Source organism: Tachysurus fulvidraco, chromosome 15 (genome assembly GCF_022655615.1).
Source record: "Tachysurus fulvidraco isolate hzauxx_2018 chromosome 15, HZAU_PFXX_2.0, whole genome shotgun sequence".
In the NCBI taxonomy this organism is placed as follows: domain Eukaryota; kingdom Metazoa; phylum Chordata; class Actinopteri; order Siluriformes; family Bagridae; genus Tachysurus; species Tachysurus fulvidraco.
The window spans coordinates 15,158,897-15,178,453 of record NC_062532.1 but is presented as its reverse complement, the minus strand read 5'-3'; the positions used below and the strand labels follow the sequence as shown (position 1 = coordinate 15,178,453).

Below are 19,557 nucleotides of genomic sequence, written 5' to 3'. Positions count from 1 at the left end.
TACTGGCTCTCAAAAGTCACGTGGGGTCCATAAAGTTAGTTTTATGGTTTTGGGGAGTTGACAATGTACTATATATTTCACATTCTAGAAAGCAAGTGACGGTTTAACTGCTACGAATGGATTCTAAAGGGTCAGTAGGAAAATAACGTATGCCACTGCTCTGCCCGTGCATGGTCCGTACGCTGTCTCGCCAGTTCTACTCATTTGGAGGCGGATATGAGGCTAGTGGACTGTGGAAACTCCAAGTAAGTCATTTAACCCTAGATTGGTAGATGACTTAAGGAAAGGGAATTACAGATTAGAAAACCGACTGTAATGCTTTCACTCCTTGCAACTGAGGAAAAGTGCGTTTTTGGAACTCATATCAATTCAAAAGTCCAGGAGTAGCCTTTATTGCTTGTAAGAAAAGCATTGTATCGTTGTCCAGATAGAATTTAATCTACTGACTAAGCAAGAAATGATACGAATTTTCTAGGTTTCTAAAATAGTCGAACTTTATGGTGTCATGTGGGATCGCCTGTATGTTTTACAATACCGAAATGAAAAATATTCACACTGACATTTAAAACATTACCAAACCATGACCATAACCTTTGTTTATGATTGTATGACGTGCTCATCGTATTCACGTGTTATTAGTTCTAATGCCACTTTTAGTTATCACAGATCACTACACTAGATTATATTGTGAATATAGTAAAAAAAAAATGCTTTTGATTTTCAACAGTTGAAAAAAACAAACAATATGTGTCCTTCTTTATTGTTTCTTTTTTTTTTTATTAATAATAACTTAAATGGCATGGTTTCATATTCTACAGCACTTCCCAAAATAAGCAAAACATAAAGAATATGCATGCTCTCTCTCTCTCTCTCTCTCTCTCTCTCTCTCTCTCTCTCTCTCTCTCTCTCTCTCTCTGTGTGTCAAACACACACACAACGCACACACACAGACAAACACACACACACACACACACACACACACACACACACACACACACACACACACAACCACGCACACACACACACACACACACACACACACACACACACACACACACACACACACACACACACACACACACAACGCACGCACACACACACACACACACACGCACACACACACACACACACACACACACACACACACACACACACACACACACACACACACACACACTCACTCACACACACGCAAACACACACACACACACACACACACACACACACACACACACACACACACACACACACACACACACACACACACACACACACACACACATACACACACACACAAGCAACATTACAATATACCTCCCCCAATTCTACAAGTAAATCTTTGTTTCATCCCCGCCCATGCACTTTTTTTTAAAAAGGAAATGTGTGAATAAAACACTTGCACTCGGAGCGGACCTTTGAGGGAAGAATATAAATTCTATATATGTTACTATGCATACGGATGGTTTAAAGAACTAAGGAACTAAGTTTACTAGTCTCTACAGGAATATTAAAAAACAATCGAACAAGCAAGCAGCAAACAAATAACAATTACTTCTGAAAATGCACAGTGTTTATATTTTCATTATTCTGTTAAGTGTAGACGATAACTATTCACAAGTTCAACTTCAATCTTTCGAATCCCATTATTAAAATACATTTAAGGCAATTTTATTCATCATCAAAGACAATACGTAGATGTGGTTACGTGCTAAAAGTGGACGAGTAATAAAAAAAAGCCTGTGAATCCACAGACGAAATGGAAAATGTTTTCTGTATTGCACTATTGCTTTGTTTAAAATATCAAGAAAATATGCACATTTTTTGATGAAACAAAAAAGTCCAATATAAATTTAAAATATTATTCATCGCCTTTTTTAAAATGTTTGACTATTTTACATATATCAAACAGTGACAGAGCCCAATAAAACTACATTTACTATACTTCATCATGTTTTACCTATACAGGTTTTTAGTATGTTACACGTGTATGACAAAGAATGTCCAATAAGATCATAAAGAGAAATGTCCTTTTATTTAACGATACAGAAGACGATGTACTATGTAAACGTGCTGTCCTTGCTCATTAAAGGTAGCTAATTTAAACATTATTTTAAATATAAATTCATGCATTTTACAATTTTTCTAATACGAAGAGGCAAAAAGCAGGCTTAACTGTTTTTTTTTCGTTTGATACAAGTTTATTGTAATTAAACAATAGCTTTTCAATTTTAGGAAAAACATGTCTTTTAAGGAGAACATATCATATTTATGTTTTGGTTGAGTAAAGAAACAACACAAAAAACATTTTTTCCTTAAAGTACAAATGGAACAGCTTCATCAGTCGGCGTTGTTTGAACGCGGTAATTATGTATTCATTATTCTGAACAAACAAACAAACAAACAAACAAACAAACAAAACACACACACACACACACACACACACACACACACACACACACACACACACACACACACACACACACACACACACACACACACACACACACACACACAGTTTTAAACACTTCTTGAGGTATTTTGTATTATTTGCTGGGACATAGGACCAGAAATATAATTCAATCTTATTCTTGCCTGATCTTGTGTGCTTGTGTTGGTTTTGATGTTGCTGACGGCACCAACCTAAAAAAATGAACATTTAAATTGCAATTTTACATTCCTAATCTGTTTTGGATATGGACAGAGACAATCAAGAAACATTTCTCATTCATAATTCATGAGACGGGGATCATTCAGAGGTCACCAGACAAGAAGTACTGGGAGGACACAAGCGTAAAACAATGCTAGTCCACCACACACAATTACACATGTTTACACTAAAAAAAAGATGAAAAGTTGGCTGGAATGTTTTAATTTATTTTAGTTTTTACTCCTTCTTCAGTGCATCATATTTGTCATAAGGTGATGAAAAAATATTGTGACAAAAATCTTAAAAGAGACCCAGCTGTTTCCTACAGTACATGAACGAAGACTCTGAAAAAATTATGAATTAATTAGTCTTAAAACATGTGATTATATATATCAAAATATTTTAAATACATTTGAAAAAAATATTGCACATCCTTTCCATATCTGTTGTATAGATTCCCGGGAATTTATCTAATGCAACGCTCTAAAGTCGCCAGCAGAGCCCGCTTTAGGCCAACTTCACAATAATGGAAGGCTCCGTCTTCTGCAGTCGACTTAACATCTCGTCCTATATAATTTTTAAACAAAATTCATTTCTATATTTTGTCTCAACTTTGGCGTCTGGGATATTTATTAATAGAAATGAATAATTTCAGTAAAGCGTTCCAGTTTTGTTTTGTTTTTTAAATAGAGGCAAAAAAATTTAATTTAAGTCTTTATGGTTAATGCACCTCTTTGTTGAACAACAGGAAGTACACCAAACAAAATTCATTTATATATACCTGATCCAATTTTCCTAAAAAAATTGTAATTACTCAGAGCAATTGAATCTGAATCCAGTGGTTTTAGAAAGGCGAGAGACCAAGCGGGGTCAAAAAGTTTAGGGGTCAAAAGTTTATGTGGTGTGAGATTCGACTGTGGGTTGCCGACTGCTAGACCAATTGCTAAATGTCAATGGCAAAGTGAGAGAAAGGGAGGAAATGGTGGAAAAGAACTGTGGTTCTGCCAAAGGGGCTAAAGCTTTGTTTCATGTGCAAAAATGGGAAAAATTATAATTAGAGTGCCATAGGTGAGAAGGGACAAAACAAATAAAAAAGCCCAATTTAATGTGAATACTACTACTACTACTACTACTACTACTACTACTACTACTACTAATAATAATAATAATATTGTTGTTCTGCTGAATACGACGACGACAACGACGACGACGACGATGATGATGATGATGTTGATGATGACGAGAAATAAAATTATTTGAGTATGCCCCTAATATATAGAACTATCTGCGTTACACAGTTGTAGAGGTCCACTTCGTAGACATTTAACAGTCGTCATTTGCACATATTTAAAGAATTATAAGTGAATAGACTTAAACAAGAGGAGAAACATTACAAATATTCTTCATTAATTTGGAATCAAATCAAGACAAAAAATATAATCCCAGCACAGTTACAAATTTTTGAAAGCATCACACGAAACGCGTCTGAAACACGACACCTTTGAATCAACCGAATATTTAAATCATTATAGTAGTTTAGCTAAATTATAAAATACAATAGAGTATTAGAGAGTGCTGTGTTTATGTATAGTAAACAACGGAGCTATTTTCATGTAGTGACGGATAAAATATAATCTGCTCAAAGGAAATGCCTAATTTTTTAAATACATAATGCCGTTATTCATATAAATCTTCGGACAAACTAAGCTAGCTAAGGATAACAGTTGTAATCGGTTTAGTATTTTGAAAAATACAGTGCATAAATGGTGAATAATTTTATTAGAATAGGCGTCTCATTTAGAGTTCACGCAGAGTTCATCGAATTAATTTCCATTCCACCGTAGCATTTGCCGTTGCCTGGCAGAGATGTAACGCGCATTGTGATTTTTCTTAGTTTATGCCTTCTTTTAAAACGATTTACGATCTTTTTTGGCATTCTCAGAGCTTTTGATTTATCTGGGCTGAAATGTTTAATGTTTATAAGGTTAGCCGACCCACTATTTTAAAATATCCTATTTCTAATTACTATATATGGTTTACTTATGTGTTGTGACGATGAGTAAAATATCTTATTTCGTTACTGCCTAAGGCTTTAGGATGTACCATGTTCTTAATATGTGTTTTAATGCACAATCCAGACTGCTTCGTTTTCAGTCTGGGACTTTCTTTGGTTTTTAGAAAATGTAAATAAAATGGTTCTGCGGTCGAGCTAATTTGTAAATTTCAAAAGGCGTTCAGAATGAGACCCCCAACACCCACACAAGTCATTTTTCTTCAAAGTTCTGACCTGAGCACAATTCAGTATGAGCACGCAAACTGTGCATGCATTACTATAGAACTAGCGAGTGGGAGAGACCCAGAGAAGGGGTGAACCGCAGGTCAGCGCGTCTAACAAATATTAAAATGTACTGGGACTTGTGACACGCCTCGCTGTTTAACAAAGACTGCCAAAGTGCGAGATTAATACGAAAACCTGAGAGTCCACAACAAAATGCCTTAAAGCGTCCAATGATATTGTAGTCTAATACTCACGACGGAGCAAGTCGAACATGCATTTTATTTTTAGCACTTCTGGGAGGCAGCAGGCTGCATTGTGCGGGGAAACCCCCCTCTTCTCGCCAAGAAATGTTAAAGAGACACCAGGAAACGATATAGTTTTGTGTAAGAAATTAATAGATCGTTTTATATTCCTTTTTTTGTGGTTAACGTATTGTGTTGTTTAGATTTTCTTGATCGGATCGCGGAAATGAGTGGGAGTTGCACGAAGGTATCACGGCGAGGTCACGGGCTAAACCTGTGGCGTTAGAAAAAAAGGAAAGAAGGGCGGGGGTGGCGGTGGGGCTCGCGGTACGGTCGTGACAGAAAGAAAGGCTTCGGAATAGCGACGGGGTCCCGTCCCGTTTGTGTCCGGCATATGAAGAAAGCGTCAGGACTATATTATGGAGAGCGAACTCAGAGAAACGAGAAACGACGCGCAAAGGCAAAAAAGTAAGTAAAGTATTTGGGCAAGCATTTACATATCGCCGTGCTCTCTTCTGCAGGTGTTTTGCCTGAGAGGACCACGTGCTTTAGTCCAGTGTGGCGAGCGTGAACACCCCCCCCCCTTTCATAACGGAGTTATGACTTTGATTTCGAGTTCTGCAAAGTCGCGTGGTTAAGCGTGTGGGTTTATATTGTGAATATTTATACCTTGGCTGAAGTCACTGATCTTGTGTTTCGAACGCCCGTGGGTGTACGCATTAACCCTGTAATGAGGCAGATGGCTCGAGGTCCCAATGCCTTTTAGAGAGAGATGGGGTGAAGGCGAGGTCGGGGACTTCGGGAGGTGAAAGGGTTGAAGTGGACATAAAGGACGAACTTTCTCCTTTTCTTTCTTATATGGGTATTTTAAATATAGTAATATAGTATTTTTTTAAATATGGCCAAAAATTAGTGCTTTCGTACAGTACAAATATGCTCATTATATTCACACAGATCAAATATTAGTAGTTAATAATAGCCCAGCGGTTGGTCTCATCACTTTAAAAGTACAATAAAAATAAACTGAAAACAAAATGATTAGAATCAAATTGGAGGAAAAGAAGAACTGTCCAAGAGAGGTAGGATTTTTTAATTGCCAACCAGAAATATCCCAAAGATGCTGTAGATTAACATACATATATATATATATGAAACATTTTCTTTTACAAACGTACAATTGCAACGAGACAAACTTTCACCATTTGTTTTAATAAATTAACGAATTTTTCGATTTCTAAAGATTTTTACTAAATCTTAAGAAATTTCCCAAATAAAATTAATTTATTTGTCTCTTTTACGACAACGTTGAATCACACAAGCGCGATAATTTAGAACATAGCGTGTAGTGCAACTTTGCTGACAAAGTGTCATAATTGGTGTAATAATTGTAATAAAATATCGCTGTATATAACACAATTATTGCAAAAATAAATAAATAAAAATAAATAAATCTTATTAAGGACGAAATTAGATTAGGTTAAGTTATACATTTGGTAATATGTAGGCGAAATGTATCTAGGCATATGTGTACTTTATATCTAGCAAATTTATAACACTGTCATTTATTCTGCTATGTACTGTACTTCGGCACCGTACCCCCATGCACACACACACACACACACACACACACACACACACACACACACACACACACACACACACACACACACACACACACACACACAAATATATGTGTATATATATATAGATATAGATATATATATAGATATATATATATATATATATATATATATATATATATATATATATATATGTGTATATATATATATATAGAAACACACACATTTTGTACACACATTTTTTGGTTTGTGTCTGTGTATGTGAGTGTGTGTGTTGTTTGGCGTGGAGTGGCGTAATAAATTTAGTATGAATGTTTTGATAAGACAGACATTTACATTTTCATAGCGAAATATATGTTTGCTTGGTTTGAAATTTTCACTGTAGGGATTAACAGGGCTGCTGGCCTACAATTGAAACGCTTTCTTTAAAATTTTCAGTTATGTTACAATTGCTTTTCACAATCATAGTATAGCTTGGTTGTGTTCCTATACGCGCACATACACTGCTAATTTGAAATGATGTCTCTGTATTAATTTTTTAGTATTTATAAATCATCAGAGACTTTAACATCAGAGAGTTTTTTTATTAACTGTATCAGTGGCGTAAAAGACTTGTTTATTTGTTTTACGTTAGCAATGGGAAAAAAAATTGCCAATCCATTTCTTTAGTACATTAATGTTACAATAAAGGCAGACTCTTTCAGGTGTAATACCTTGACATGGAGGATGAGCTGTCAAGGTGAATAACTCCATTCGATATCTGTCAAGAGGACACCTGTCATCTATATATACCCTGTAGATCCGGATTTGTGTGAACAGACACACAGTCACAAATTCGTATCTAGGGGAGTATGTAGTTGATATACAGACCGCAATGCAACATCAACGGAAAATGCAGATAAAATATAGAGCTCAATTTTTTTTATAATAAAAAACATGTATATCTACAAATTAACATTTTAGCTTTTGTTGTACATAGCTTTAAAGAACAAACTGGAAAAACTAACAGTTTTGTAGAGTTAAATACCAGTGATGATCAAGTCAGCGTGTTTCTAGGATCGAGGCAACGGCAATGTACAAGCAATTTTATCGGTTAATGGTCAATTATGCTTGGGGCGTAAATCAAAATGTAGAATACACACGCTCCTTGTATGGGGAGTGACTGCAGATTGTGCTTAAATGCAAAAAACCTTAGTTTTGATTTAGGAGGCTTTGTAACCTGAATTAGTTGATGAATTTTCTATCGATCCTAAACAAGCCCAGATTTATCTCTGACACGCAGATCACGCCACCTCCATTCTATCACCATTATTAGCAAGTGCATTTAAGAGCTTCGTCAGAGGGAGAGGTTTGTCCTTTCACTTGGCATCGCTTTTCATGAGTATTGCGAGGAGTATTCAAGTTCGGAACATCTGAACTAGATTTTTGAGATGAGTATGTACGTTTTCATTAAATTGAGGTACTCAAGACGAAAGAGAGAGGGAGTCGTTTAGTCTCGGCGGTCTGTGCATAAGTCCAGGGTGGCTTTATCGGCATGGCAGCTTACGCTAATGCGTGTTTTGTTAATCTAAAACCAAGGCATTAAAATATGAAACGTATTTATACTGTCCCAAACTGTGCGTCGATATTGAACACAATCTAAACTGCTTTTTCTTGCTTCCTAATCCGGGAATTGGAAGGATGCACGCCATTGGCTACTGCTGTCACGTGGACCCTTAACTTTGTTCACTTGACAGAAAGTAGGAGGGTTTTACGAAACAGGAAAACGAGTAAAGGGATAGATATAAATTTTAGTATATTTTGTGTGCAATTCAAAGAAATTAATGGCCATGAGTTCCTATTTGATCAACTCCAACTATGTGGACCCCAAGTTTCCACCGTGCGAGGAGTACTCCCAAAGCGACTACCTACCCAGTCACTCTCCGGACTACTATAGCACCCAAAGGCAAGAGCCATCGTTCCAGCACGAGTCGATCTACCATCAGCGGTCGGGCTGCGGCGATCCACCCTACTCGTCGTGCCAGGGTCCAGGGCAGCCCGCTGTGGTCATGTCTCCTCGGGGTCACGTACTAAACTCTGCTGCTCTCTCGACCCCTCTCCCAGATCCAAGCCGTCATTGCGACTCGGTAACTCCGAGCCCTCCGCCTGCTTGCGGTCAGACTCCTATTAACCAAAGCACTCCTTCGGCCACTTCTCGAAAGGATCCCGTGGTATACCCCTGGATGAAAAAAGTTCACGTAAATATCGGTAAGTGGAACTAAACTTCTTCTGCTTGTGCGTCGCCGTGCGCAAACATTTCACACACTTTAGAACTCTTAATGTCAGGTGTTAAATCTATTGGTCTCTATGTGAAGTAGCCCTTGGTCGAGATTTACGATCGGCTGTTTGCAGGGCAATATAATTACACCCCCCATAAATTTTTATTGCACTTCTTCTCAAAGTACCTTTAAAGTCTGTGCGACCTGCTCGTTCTAATTTCATCACGGGAAGGTTTTATGACTCCTCTAGTAACCCATAAGTTACGGTTTATGTTTTGGTAATTTGATTTTAAGTGGCTTGATGTAAAACAGCATATTTTTTTTCTGTCACCTCAATATTGTTCGTGAAAAACTTCATGACAGAAAAGATAGTGACATTTATTAAGACACCAATGGCAAAATAAACAAACCGGTTAGGCCTGTACTATTATTCTACAGTAATTTAGTTTTTCCAAACCTTTAATGAAGTGAACTATAAAAAGGGAAAATAACCCCTCAGTGTACTTCCAAATATGTTAAGACACGAATGCAGTGTTGTCGTTAAAACAAACTGTTGACGTGGATTTTCATACGGTTTTCTACATGGAAAATTTATATTTAATATGTTGTGGCTACAGCTTACTTCTTTATATTTTTTCTGTGCAAACATTGTTATTGTTTTTGCCTTTTATATTTGTAAATATCATAAATCTCAGAGAGAATTACGCATTCAGTTTGCAAAAGTGTCCAGGGCAAACGTTTTATACTTATGTATGTTATGCATGTAAATTAGGTGCGTGTCTTAAGTAATATATTGTGTGACTTCTCTTAATGTGTCGCTCTGTTTTCCTGCAGTGAGCCCGAACTATTCGGGGGGAGAACCCAAGCGCTCACGCACAGCTTACACGCGACAGCAAGTTCTTGAGCTGGAGAAAGAGTTCCACTACAACCGCTATCTTACACGAAGGCGCAGGGTGGAAATTGCCCACACCCTTTGCCTCTCCGAACGACAGATTAAGATCTGGTTTCAAAATCGGCGTATGAAGTGGAAGAAAGACCATAAGCTGCCCAACACGAAGATCCGCTCCAGCAGTTCGGGCAACTCGACTTTAAATGGTGGCCCCTTATGCAGTAATCAGAACCGTGCTAGCGGACCTCCACAGACTCTATAGTTTGCTTTTGATCATTTGTAATACGCACATTTGAAGACCTGAATTTTATCAGTGAGGCTCTAGAAATGCTCAACCTCATCGCTTATAAACGACATGGATATTATACGAGGTGGGGTAATGATAGGGTGCACAGTGAAAAATATTTTAAACACAAATGGTGTGAAGAAACGAACTCAAACACTTCCACATTTGTGCTGACTCCCAGTTCAGTTCAATCCTGTGCCCTTGGTTCCTGGTCTCTCGACCCTTCTATAACAACAGAAGGCAGCAGACAGTTTTCAGATTTGGTGAAGATGGATCCCTGCTTCATCTTTAATCATGCCAAACTCAGTCCCATTTGTCATGTTTACTCTGTGGCACAAAGGATGAACCGTAGGCCTGCCCATTACCTCGACGTCTAGAATTGTGCCTAATAAATGAGTCTCCTTGTTTTGTCAAGAGCCATTTTCTAAACCCCCTTTCTTTGCTGGCTTGTAGCCTACAAAAGTAACCGAACATTGCTCTCTTAATATGAAGCTCCGGTTTATCTCTGACGTTACTCTCACATTTAATATTTTGTTTTGCCAGTGTGGCTGATTAAGATTGTGTGAGGTCTAAATGTCCTTATTTGGATATACGATAACCTTTCTGGTCACATCTCTGTGTTTAAATATTTAGCGCATTTCAAATTGAGAACAGGGAAAGGTGTGTAGGAAAATATCTGATTTAGATTTTATTCATATTCAGATGAAAATTATAACAGTTGAATCAAACCGGGCATATAGATAACCAAAACAATACAATGCAAAACTATTTAAAATGAGCACTGCTAAAAATATTTGAATTACCTCATTTGATATTTTTAACGTTTTTTGTTGTCTAGTTTTATGAAGTGATAAATTTGAAGTCATTTGATCAGAATGCTATTTTCTGCAAAAAAAAATAGCATTTATTTGAACGTTGCAATGTAATTTAAATATTCGTGTCGCCAGGGCTGTGTAGAGAAATGCGTATATTGCATAGATGAATGAAAATACTCTATTTTCGTTTTTCCTATTACCTCGTCTTTAAGTTTCTGTTTTTATTCTACGTCAAATAAACATAAGCACGTATGTCATTTTTCTTTCTTTCTTTCTTTCTTTCTTTCTTTCTTTCTTTCTTTCTTTCTTTCTTTCTTTCAAATGTGTCGATATTTTATCGTGTATGAAAATATTTTTGACATTCCAAAGATCAGTCTTCCTGTTGATGATGTATTTTCCTTTCACAATTCTGTCTCCTCCTTCTTCTTAGGCCTTTCACTGTACACATTTGTTATTTGTAAATAGCTATAGGAATTTAATAAATAAAAGATAATAATCACTGTATTTCTTCTCGTGTCCTGTACTCTTGTGGAGTTTGTGCTAGATGGAATCGGTGATTGCCATTAATCGTAATATAAACTGATAATTCAAAAACATTTTTCATTGAATGTGGGTCAATTACATCCAGTCTCTGTGAAACAATTGGTAGTTTTCTGTCCTAGAAATTACTGTCTAATTTGTATCGTCTTTTTCCGAGTAATCCTAGTACATTAGGAATTGTTATCTAGTTCTAAATCACAAAACACTCCCCTTCAGTTTTCTCTTTAATGTAAAGTTGCACACCCAACTGCTCCTTGAAGCTAAACAGGACCACTGAAAAGTGTTACTCCGTTCGTGCGTTTTTAAGGATTTAATGAGCATAATTTTTGCACAGAGGTGTTGGGTGTTTTGCCACAACAAGCTGTGTTTTTATTGCAAAGGAGCGGGCCAGTGCCATAGCTCAAACGCTGACAACCAAATAGATAATCAAGAAGACAAATGGCTTCTTTAGGATGGCACAGCCTTAGTATTAATTTTCATTTTCTATTCTTATAGGAGGTATCGAAAATATAGAGCCGGAGAAAATAGCATTCCGTTTGCCGGTGTTGAACAAAGTGTGGTCTTAAATTGGCCTGCTAGCATTCCGTGCCATCCAGAAAATTTTCTATTACTTCCATGTTGACAGCATGTCTTTTCGCCACATATCCAGCTTTAGCCATTTCTCTGTTTTTTTCACCATTTATTTGCAAAATGCTGTCTTTGAATGACTAAAGCCATACACCACAGTCTTCTCCAATGTTCGTCCAATGAAAAGCCCAACGTATATTCAACATGCACAGTATGTGCAGGTTATTTACGTATCAACATAATGTTATTAATATTATTTTGGACTTTGGCTAAAATACCACTGTATATTAAACTAGAATTAATATAGAGTCTAAACTCATATAAAAAATAACGTCACCTAAAGTGAGCAACATATGCAAAGTGTACATTACAATTTAAGATTCATATCTAAATATAATGATAAAATTCATCACAAACTGAATAGTGTGTGAATACCTTTAACATTCTTCCCCATAGAAAATCCTGCTTAGAAATAAATATATTCGTGTGTGGTATCTAATATAATGTCACCTTGGAATTCTATTCTCGTGCGAGAGTCTGCCATATTTTAGAGAAAGGGCCTCGGCTACGGAGTTCTGAATAGGGTGAGCAGATTTCTTTTAAGGGTTTCAAAAGTTCATCGCCATTATTTGTAGACAGATGCTAGAAGAAAAATGTGAGAATTATGCAAAAAAACCATTAATCACAGCTTCTCTTTAAACAAGTCCTCTCTCTATTGTTATTCAGCAGCACAACTGCACAGACCTTCTGCTAGGAGGGCAGTAAGATGTTGGAGGACACTTGAAGACACCCCCTCCTTTCTCCACAACCTATTTACCAAGTCATGCCACAAGAAAACTTTTTTGGCCAAAAAATGTCCCATGAACAGGATTCTTGAAGAAGTGATTGCACAAGTGGAAATCTTCACCGGACAAGAGATGTCAGTAATTAAGGTAAAGAGCTTTGTTTTGTTTGTAAGTTTTATTGCCTTATATGTCACTGTCCTCACAGTCGGATATCACCGACACAAATGTTGTAGTGTCGTTCCTGGTGACTTTGATTAAAAAAAAAAAAAAAAAGTCACTTGTGGCAAGCGTACGTTGTAACTTTGTGGTTACGTTGTGTTTTAATGTTTTATATGTTGGTGGTCAAATGTTTTTGTCATGACACCTCTGTAAAGAGAAAACAAACTGTCTTAATAGCACATAATGTCTAAAAGTGTAAAAAGAAGAGATTTAGTGAAAGAAAGAAGAGAGAGGAGGTGGAAGTTGTGGGTGGAGGAAGAGTGTGGGTTGATATTCAAGAACTTAAATATGCATGTGAGGTAAACAACTGGCATATATTGGTCATTTCGATTTGCTTCCATACTGCTTTCTTTGTTTCCAAATAAGTTGGTAATTTGTTGGTTATTCATTGCTTGTTGGCATAAGGTCTTGTTTATGGCTGTTTATTTCTTTTGCAAGTCATATTGCTTTTTTGCACTACGTTGCAGTTCTGTTCTTTCAAAGCGCTTGGGTGGCACACAGGTGCAAAAACGGCCGGCTTCTAGAATGGATTGTTCAATGCTCTATTGGCCAGAAAAGAATTAAAAGGACGGAGGAGAATGTTTCGAAAGCAGAAACAATTTGCCTAAAACAAACGGCATGTAGCAAATTGCTTCAATGCTTTTGCTTGTCGTTGTGTGCTTAGATGAGCACGACTGCATCTAATAACACACTCACCGTCATTTAACCCCTGCGAATCAATCGCTACCGTATCTTGAAAAAGGTCGGCAGTTCTGGCTCAGGGCGTTTACACCCCCTGTGGACCTACGCGGACTGAAGTGTGGTCAAATGAAACAAATTGTAAAAATATAGGAATTCGTATCGGTATGAGGTAAAAAAAAAATCAATTCTTGGGCACAATGGCTGCTATAGGTTCAAACAGGGGACACTGTTTTTCTGACCGATTAGGTCTGTTGCGAAGACACAGACTGACCCTTTGAAACCCTTGACCCGGCACAGGCTGGACTACGCTCTGAGTTCCATGGCCAGCAAAGGCCCGAGGCGAGTTTGTCATAACAGCGCGGTCGGGGCACTGTAACCTGAGGGCAATATGCTATCTCTTTCCTCAGACAGTCGTGTAAACCAACGGGGCCCTTAAAACAACAGAAGTCGCGGCCTTTCCAAGACCTTTTCTTCTACGTGCCTTTCGTGTTTCGGGTTTAAAAACCCTTAGACTACGTTCACCATCTATAATGCTTTTCTGCACACTCCTCTCAACATCTCCCAACTGCTTCCCCAGGTCGTGAGTGGAAATGTGCATTTCTGTATTTTTGTTTATTTATGTTGTTGTGTGAGCGACATCAATCTTGCCTGCAAAATAATACGGCTCTTCGTGTTCTATCACTATACCCCCTCACCTTGGTTCTTCTGATATTGGTCGATACTCCCATGCATAAAACCCTCCAAGATTTGTTGGAAAATTCAGCCACTTGGCCCTGTAACATTGTTGTGGTGGTGTGGTGCCTGCTTTAACTCACGCCACTAATTGCGAAACAAATAGCCTTCGCGCATTGCTGAATTATTATTCTAAAAAGCCGCAGAGCGGAGGTCAGCACTGTGTAGTCATAGAGATATATAGCCCGCTCGCGCCAGCTTTGTGTCCTATACAGACTCTCTCTCTCTCTCTCTCTCTCTCTCTCTCTCTCTCTCTCTCTCTCTCTCTCTCTCTCTCTCTCTCTCTCTCTCTCTCTCTCTCTCTATTTCATGTGTGTGTGTGTGTGTGTGTGTGTGTGTGTGTGTGTGTGTGTGTGTGTGTTTGTGTGTGTGTGTGCGTGCGTGCGTTTGAACACATAATGAAAGGCAAGTAGCCATTGTTAACAATTAAAGCAAAAGGAGTATCCTTTTACCTGCTTTTGTAATCCCAGATAGCAGCAATATTACTGTAACATTCATCCTCTATAAACATAGCTTACAAAACTATTTCAAAAATTTGTTTTTTTGATAGGTACAGCTCAATTGTCAATTACTTTCCTTTAACCTCCTATCTTCCCAACTGGGTGCTCTTCTTTCGATATTAATATTTAACTAACTCAGTGGTTGCTGTGATAGAGATACCATTATGGCCACAGACAACCAAGAGTAATGAGTGTGCTCACTGAAGAGGAATATTCTGGGTTTCGAGGAACCTTTACATTTAATCCAAAGTCTCTGAAAACATAGATATTAATATATCTAATAGTTATAAAATTATGATAAGATTGTGTAGTCTACTAACCAAACCTGAGTGCAAATTTTCATACTAAAGCTCTCTAATATCTAATGCGTTAAATAATAATAATAATAATAATAATAATAATAATAATAATAATAATAATGATGATAATAATAATAATAATAATTATTATTATTGTTGTTATTATTATTATTATTGTTATTATTATTATTGTTGTTATTATTATTATTATTATATACAAAATGATTTTAAATCGAATAATTACACTGGAGCATTGTATTATGTTTATAATGGAGTGGTTCGTTACTTTTTTTTTTACCTTGCATAAAATAAACATTTTAACCCGTTTAACTGAAATAAATGTTGAAACTACGATTGCTGCGCACAGAAAGGCGTTTCACTGAGGTTGTCAGATTTACGGTACACAATAAAAGAAGGGTTGCTCTGCGCTGTAAATCAGTGTGTTCTATATAAAATTAACCTTTATTGGCATATTACCCAATTAAAAAAAATATATATATGTATATATATACGTATATATATATACGTATATATACGTATATATATATATATATATATATATATATATATATATATATATATATATATATATATATATATATATATATATCTTCTTCTTCTTCTTCTTCTTCTTCTTCTAGGGGGTGGTGTTTTGTTTTTTTGTTTTTGTTTGTTTGCTTGTTTGTTTGTTTGTTTGTTTGTTTGTTTAATATGGGTTATTGGCATGTACCTAGTCGTAAATTAAAGCGATTTTTATAATTTCTGCTTCTGTTTGGATAGTCAAGTCAGTTGGGTTTTAATTAACTCAAGATATGTTTCCTCATTCGTGTTATACGGCAGAATAATCGGCAGAAAAATATATTTCGTTTCCATTTTTAAGACTGTGTTGATTTTTAAATTTTCTAAGCCACATATAAAGAACCAGTGTTCTAAAAACCCACCAAAGAACCCCAAAATCGTACACTTTTCGATGCCAGTGTATTATTATGTTAGTTATTTGGATTAATTGAGACAGGATTTCTGCCTTTGGTGTACAATATTTAATAAACAGTCGTGTTTACAAACATTTTTTTGCATTCGCACATCTTAAGCTGTTTGCTAAAATATTTTAACAAACGCTCAAACCGGTTTTGCACCACAGTTTTAGTTACACAGGACACATTCGTGTTTGATTTGCATTTATTATCAAATTGTATTAGCTAATTGACTGTGAGACTGTGAGCTAACTTTTCCCTCAAACATGCCGGTGTTCCGCACTTTGCATTTCTTTTATCCATGCTCCGAGCTGTTTTGACTGCTGTTGTTGTGAAAGGAAAAGTGTAAGTGGTATGATGGTAGATTTTTCGATGCACATTGTTTGACCTTCAAGAGTCTTCGAATGACTAAGCCTCATGTCTATTGTTTCGGTATAGCTCTAAAGAGAATCACTGCTATTGTTTCCTAGCTCTGGAAGATGCGCCTCTTTGATGCATGTTACCTGACTTTAATTCGCATAAATGTTATAGCCAGACTTTAAGATAAATTTGGATACTAAATATTTCCTTGCAAATTACAAATTAACCCAGCGACACATGGTTTTGTATTCTAAACTGGTTTCTATTTCGATTATCACATAATACTTGATTGCTGCCTTAAATTTTCTGGCATGGTCGTAGTGAAGAAAACTGTCAATGTGATATCAGTTGTAATTCCAGCAGTCATTTGTCAGAGGGCTTGTTATCATAAATACTTTTTTCGGGAGACAAATCTAAGTTTCCATATATCATTTTATCATTTTAATGTAGGTGCAGAATATATTTTCCCTATAGACATATTTTGTCAAAAAAAGGAGGACTTGTATTTTTGCAAGTATAAAGACAACCAAAATGCACACATTATAATGACAAATCGTAAGACAATATAAAAAAATAAAACCCTAAAAGTAAGAACAATCTACAAATGCATCGTGATATACGTACGATTCGAAGACGAAAGACGATTACAATTACAGGATCTGATATTTTAGTATATCACATTTACTTACCGTCTAATCTTTAAAACATAAGAAATTTTACATACGAACATAAGATATTTTTTATTATAGAAACAAAAGCAACTTAGAGTATAGCTGTGGAGTGTTGGGTCATAGTGGTCCCGCAAGCGTGCAAGCCGAGGTACCCCATCCCCCCTCCTGGTCACGTGATTCATTAAATAATTAATGCAGTGGTTGCAGAATAGATATGTATTCCTCAGGAATATCGCAGACATGGTCTCCTAGTGTCTGACGTGAAATTCAACTGCCCTTTTAAAAACAAGCCCTATAGCAGAGCGAAAAAAAACCAAGGCAGAGACCCTCACGGAGGCTGCAATAAAACAAATTTGGACGGAGATCATCTCACCGTCTGGAGCTTGTGAGTATAGCATAAATCGGAGAACCTCGCGAATACCACCGCCGCCATTCTTCCAGAATTGCCCATCTCCCTGCATTTATTTGACTTTTGGTATTGTGGTAAATATAATCCAGAAATACTCATCCTGTTCATTACTTCATCCTGCATGTCTCAAAGCCCATTCCATCGGTCGAATTTTACTGACAGCAAGATCACTGTACACAATAAATTTCAAAGTAGTCTGTTTTGTATATATTTTTTATTTGTGTCTTCTTGTTCTTCTTAGGCTTACTGTTAGTATAACCCTTTCTCTACATCTGCATGTCTCTCTCTCTCTCTCTCTCTCTCTCTCTCTCTCTCTCTCTCTCTCTCTCTCTCTCTCTCTCTCTCTCTCTCTCTCTCCCATATTTTCAGCCAGCTACTTTGCTTGATTTATAGTGAGGTGTGTGTCAGCGGCAGCGGGGCTGCCATTGTGTATTTGTGAGAGAGTTGCGTTGTTTATGGCCGTCTTCGCAATAAATCATCTATCTTGGTATATGATGGGCGAGCGGTGATACGAGGAAGTGAAAACAAAATTCAAGGATTCTCGTTTAGCTCTCTAGCTTTTTTGTTTGCAAACGGCACTCTAGCCTTGTCCGTATCTATCTGAATGCTAAGGTGATTATTGTGGGCGAAATACGGCAATGGATCAGGGTTAATATGAAAGTTAAGTAGCTCTAGGTCTTGAGTTATTGCATATGAGCTTACCAATTAAGGGAAGATGTGTTTAAATTTGGCAGTGTGGGATCCACCTCGTAGATATTCAAAACTCATAAAAGCCCTCGCGACCGACTGCAAATTTATAGCCAGGGGTCTTTACTTGGTCTTCAGTCGGCTATCACAAGACCATTAAAAACTGAACTTGGATAGAAACGTAGTGCAGGTGACCTGTAACGGATTGAGGGGGAAAACAACAAGCAGGACACAGAACTTGATGAGCTTAAGATCACCCATATATATAAAATACGGACGCTTATCCACAGTGAGTCTATCCAAAAAAAGACATTAGGACGTGCTTTAGAAACCATTGTGTGAGTAAGCAGAAGATAAAGGCATAGTGTGTTCCACAATGGTTATCATGCTGAAAGAAATAGATCAGTAGCTAGCCTATACAAATAAGTACGTTTGTTTGCTCTACCCATAACATCTCTTATGGCGTATTCGTTTAAGTTAAAAACGGTAATATTTGTACGGTTCACGTTTGAAACTGAAGCGCAGGGTTTGCAACAAAATCAGTCATATTATCTATAAAATCAATGACGTAATAATGACTTTGTTCGCTTGTAAAACATACTGCACATATGATAAAAATATACCGTTGCTAGCCTACCAACGGTCCAACAACAAATTTACTAATAATCCATTTATTCATTTGTCTTCAGCAATTACCCGATACTGATCTGGATGAATCCGGAGATTTTGTGGATAGGACGTATAATTACTTATTATTATTATTATTATTATTATTATTATTATTATTATTATTATTATTATTATTATTATTATTATTATTATTATTGGTAGTAGTAGTAGTAGTAGTAGTAGTAGTATTACTACTACTACTACTACTACTACCATTAATAATAATAATAATAATAATAATAATAATAATAATAATAATAATAATAATAATAATAATAATAATAAAAGCAGCGAAGCATTAATTCATTCATTTCTATTAGTTTTACCTCAAACTGTGCTTCAACCTGTGTTTGTTTCTCCATTTCATGTTGGCCGTAGAAACCTTTTTGTAGAAGTAGAAGTTTTTGTAAAATTAGAAGAGTATGTGACTGATTTAAAATATCAATCAGTGCAGTTGCATGGGGCAAAC

The 19,557-nt window shown here is 36.6% G+C and overlaps 2 protein-coding genes across 5 annotated transcripts in view; both read left to right on the top strand.

Annotated features, from left to right (window-relative positions):
• The window catches only part of hoxb3a (homeobox B3a), a 46,510-nt gene that overhangs the window by 12,026 nt on the left and 14,927 nt on the right, over positions 1 to 19,557 (top strand). Inside the window, exons 2-3 of one of the 4 annotated variants that reach the window (XM_027138970.2) lie at positions 89 to 245; positions 12,829 to 13,034. The gene's annotated coding sequence lies outside the window, so the exon portion shown is untranslated. Of the gene's footprint in view, positions 1 to 88; positions 246 to 5,148; positions 5,636 to 12,828; positions 13,035 to 17,689; positions 17,709 to 19,557 lie in introns of those variants that run through there. The other 3 variants (XM_027138971.2, XM_027138972.2, XM_027138977.2) reach the window with 3 other exon arrangements.
• hoxb4a (homeobox B4a) lies at positions 7,560 to 11,499 on the top strand. Its single transcript, XM_027138983.2, has 2 exons — positions 7,560 to 8,994; positions 9,840 to 11,499. The coding sequence occupies exons 1-2, from the start codon at positions 8,571 to 8,573 to the stop codon at positions 10,154 to 10,156; spliced, it is 741 nt and encodes a 246-aa protein (XP_026994784.1). The 5' UTR covers positions 7,560 to 8,570; the 3' UTR covers positions 10,157 to 11,499.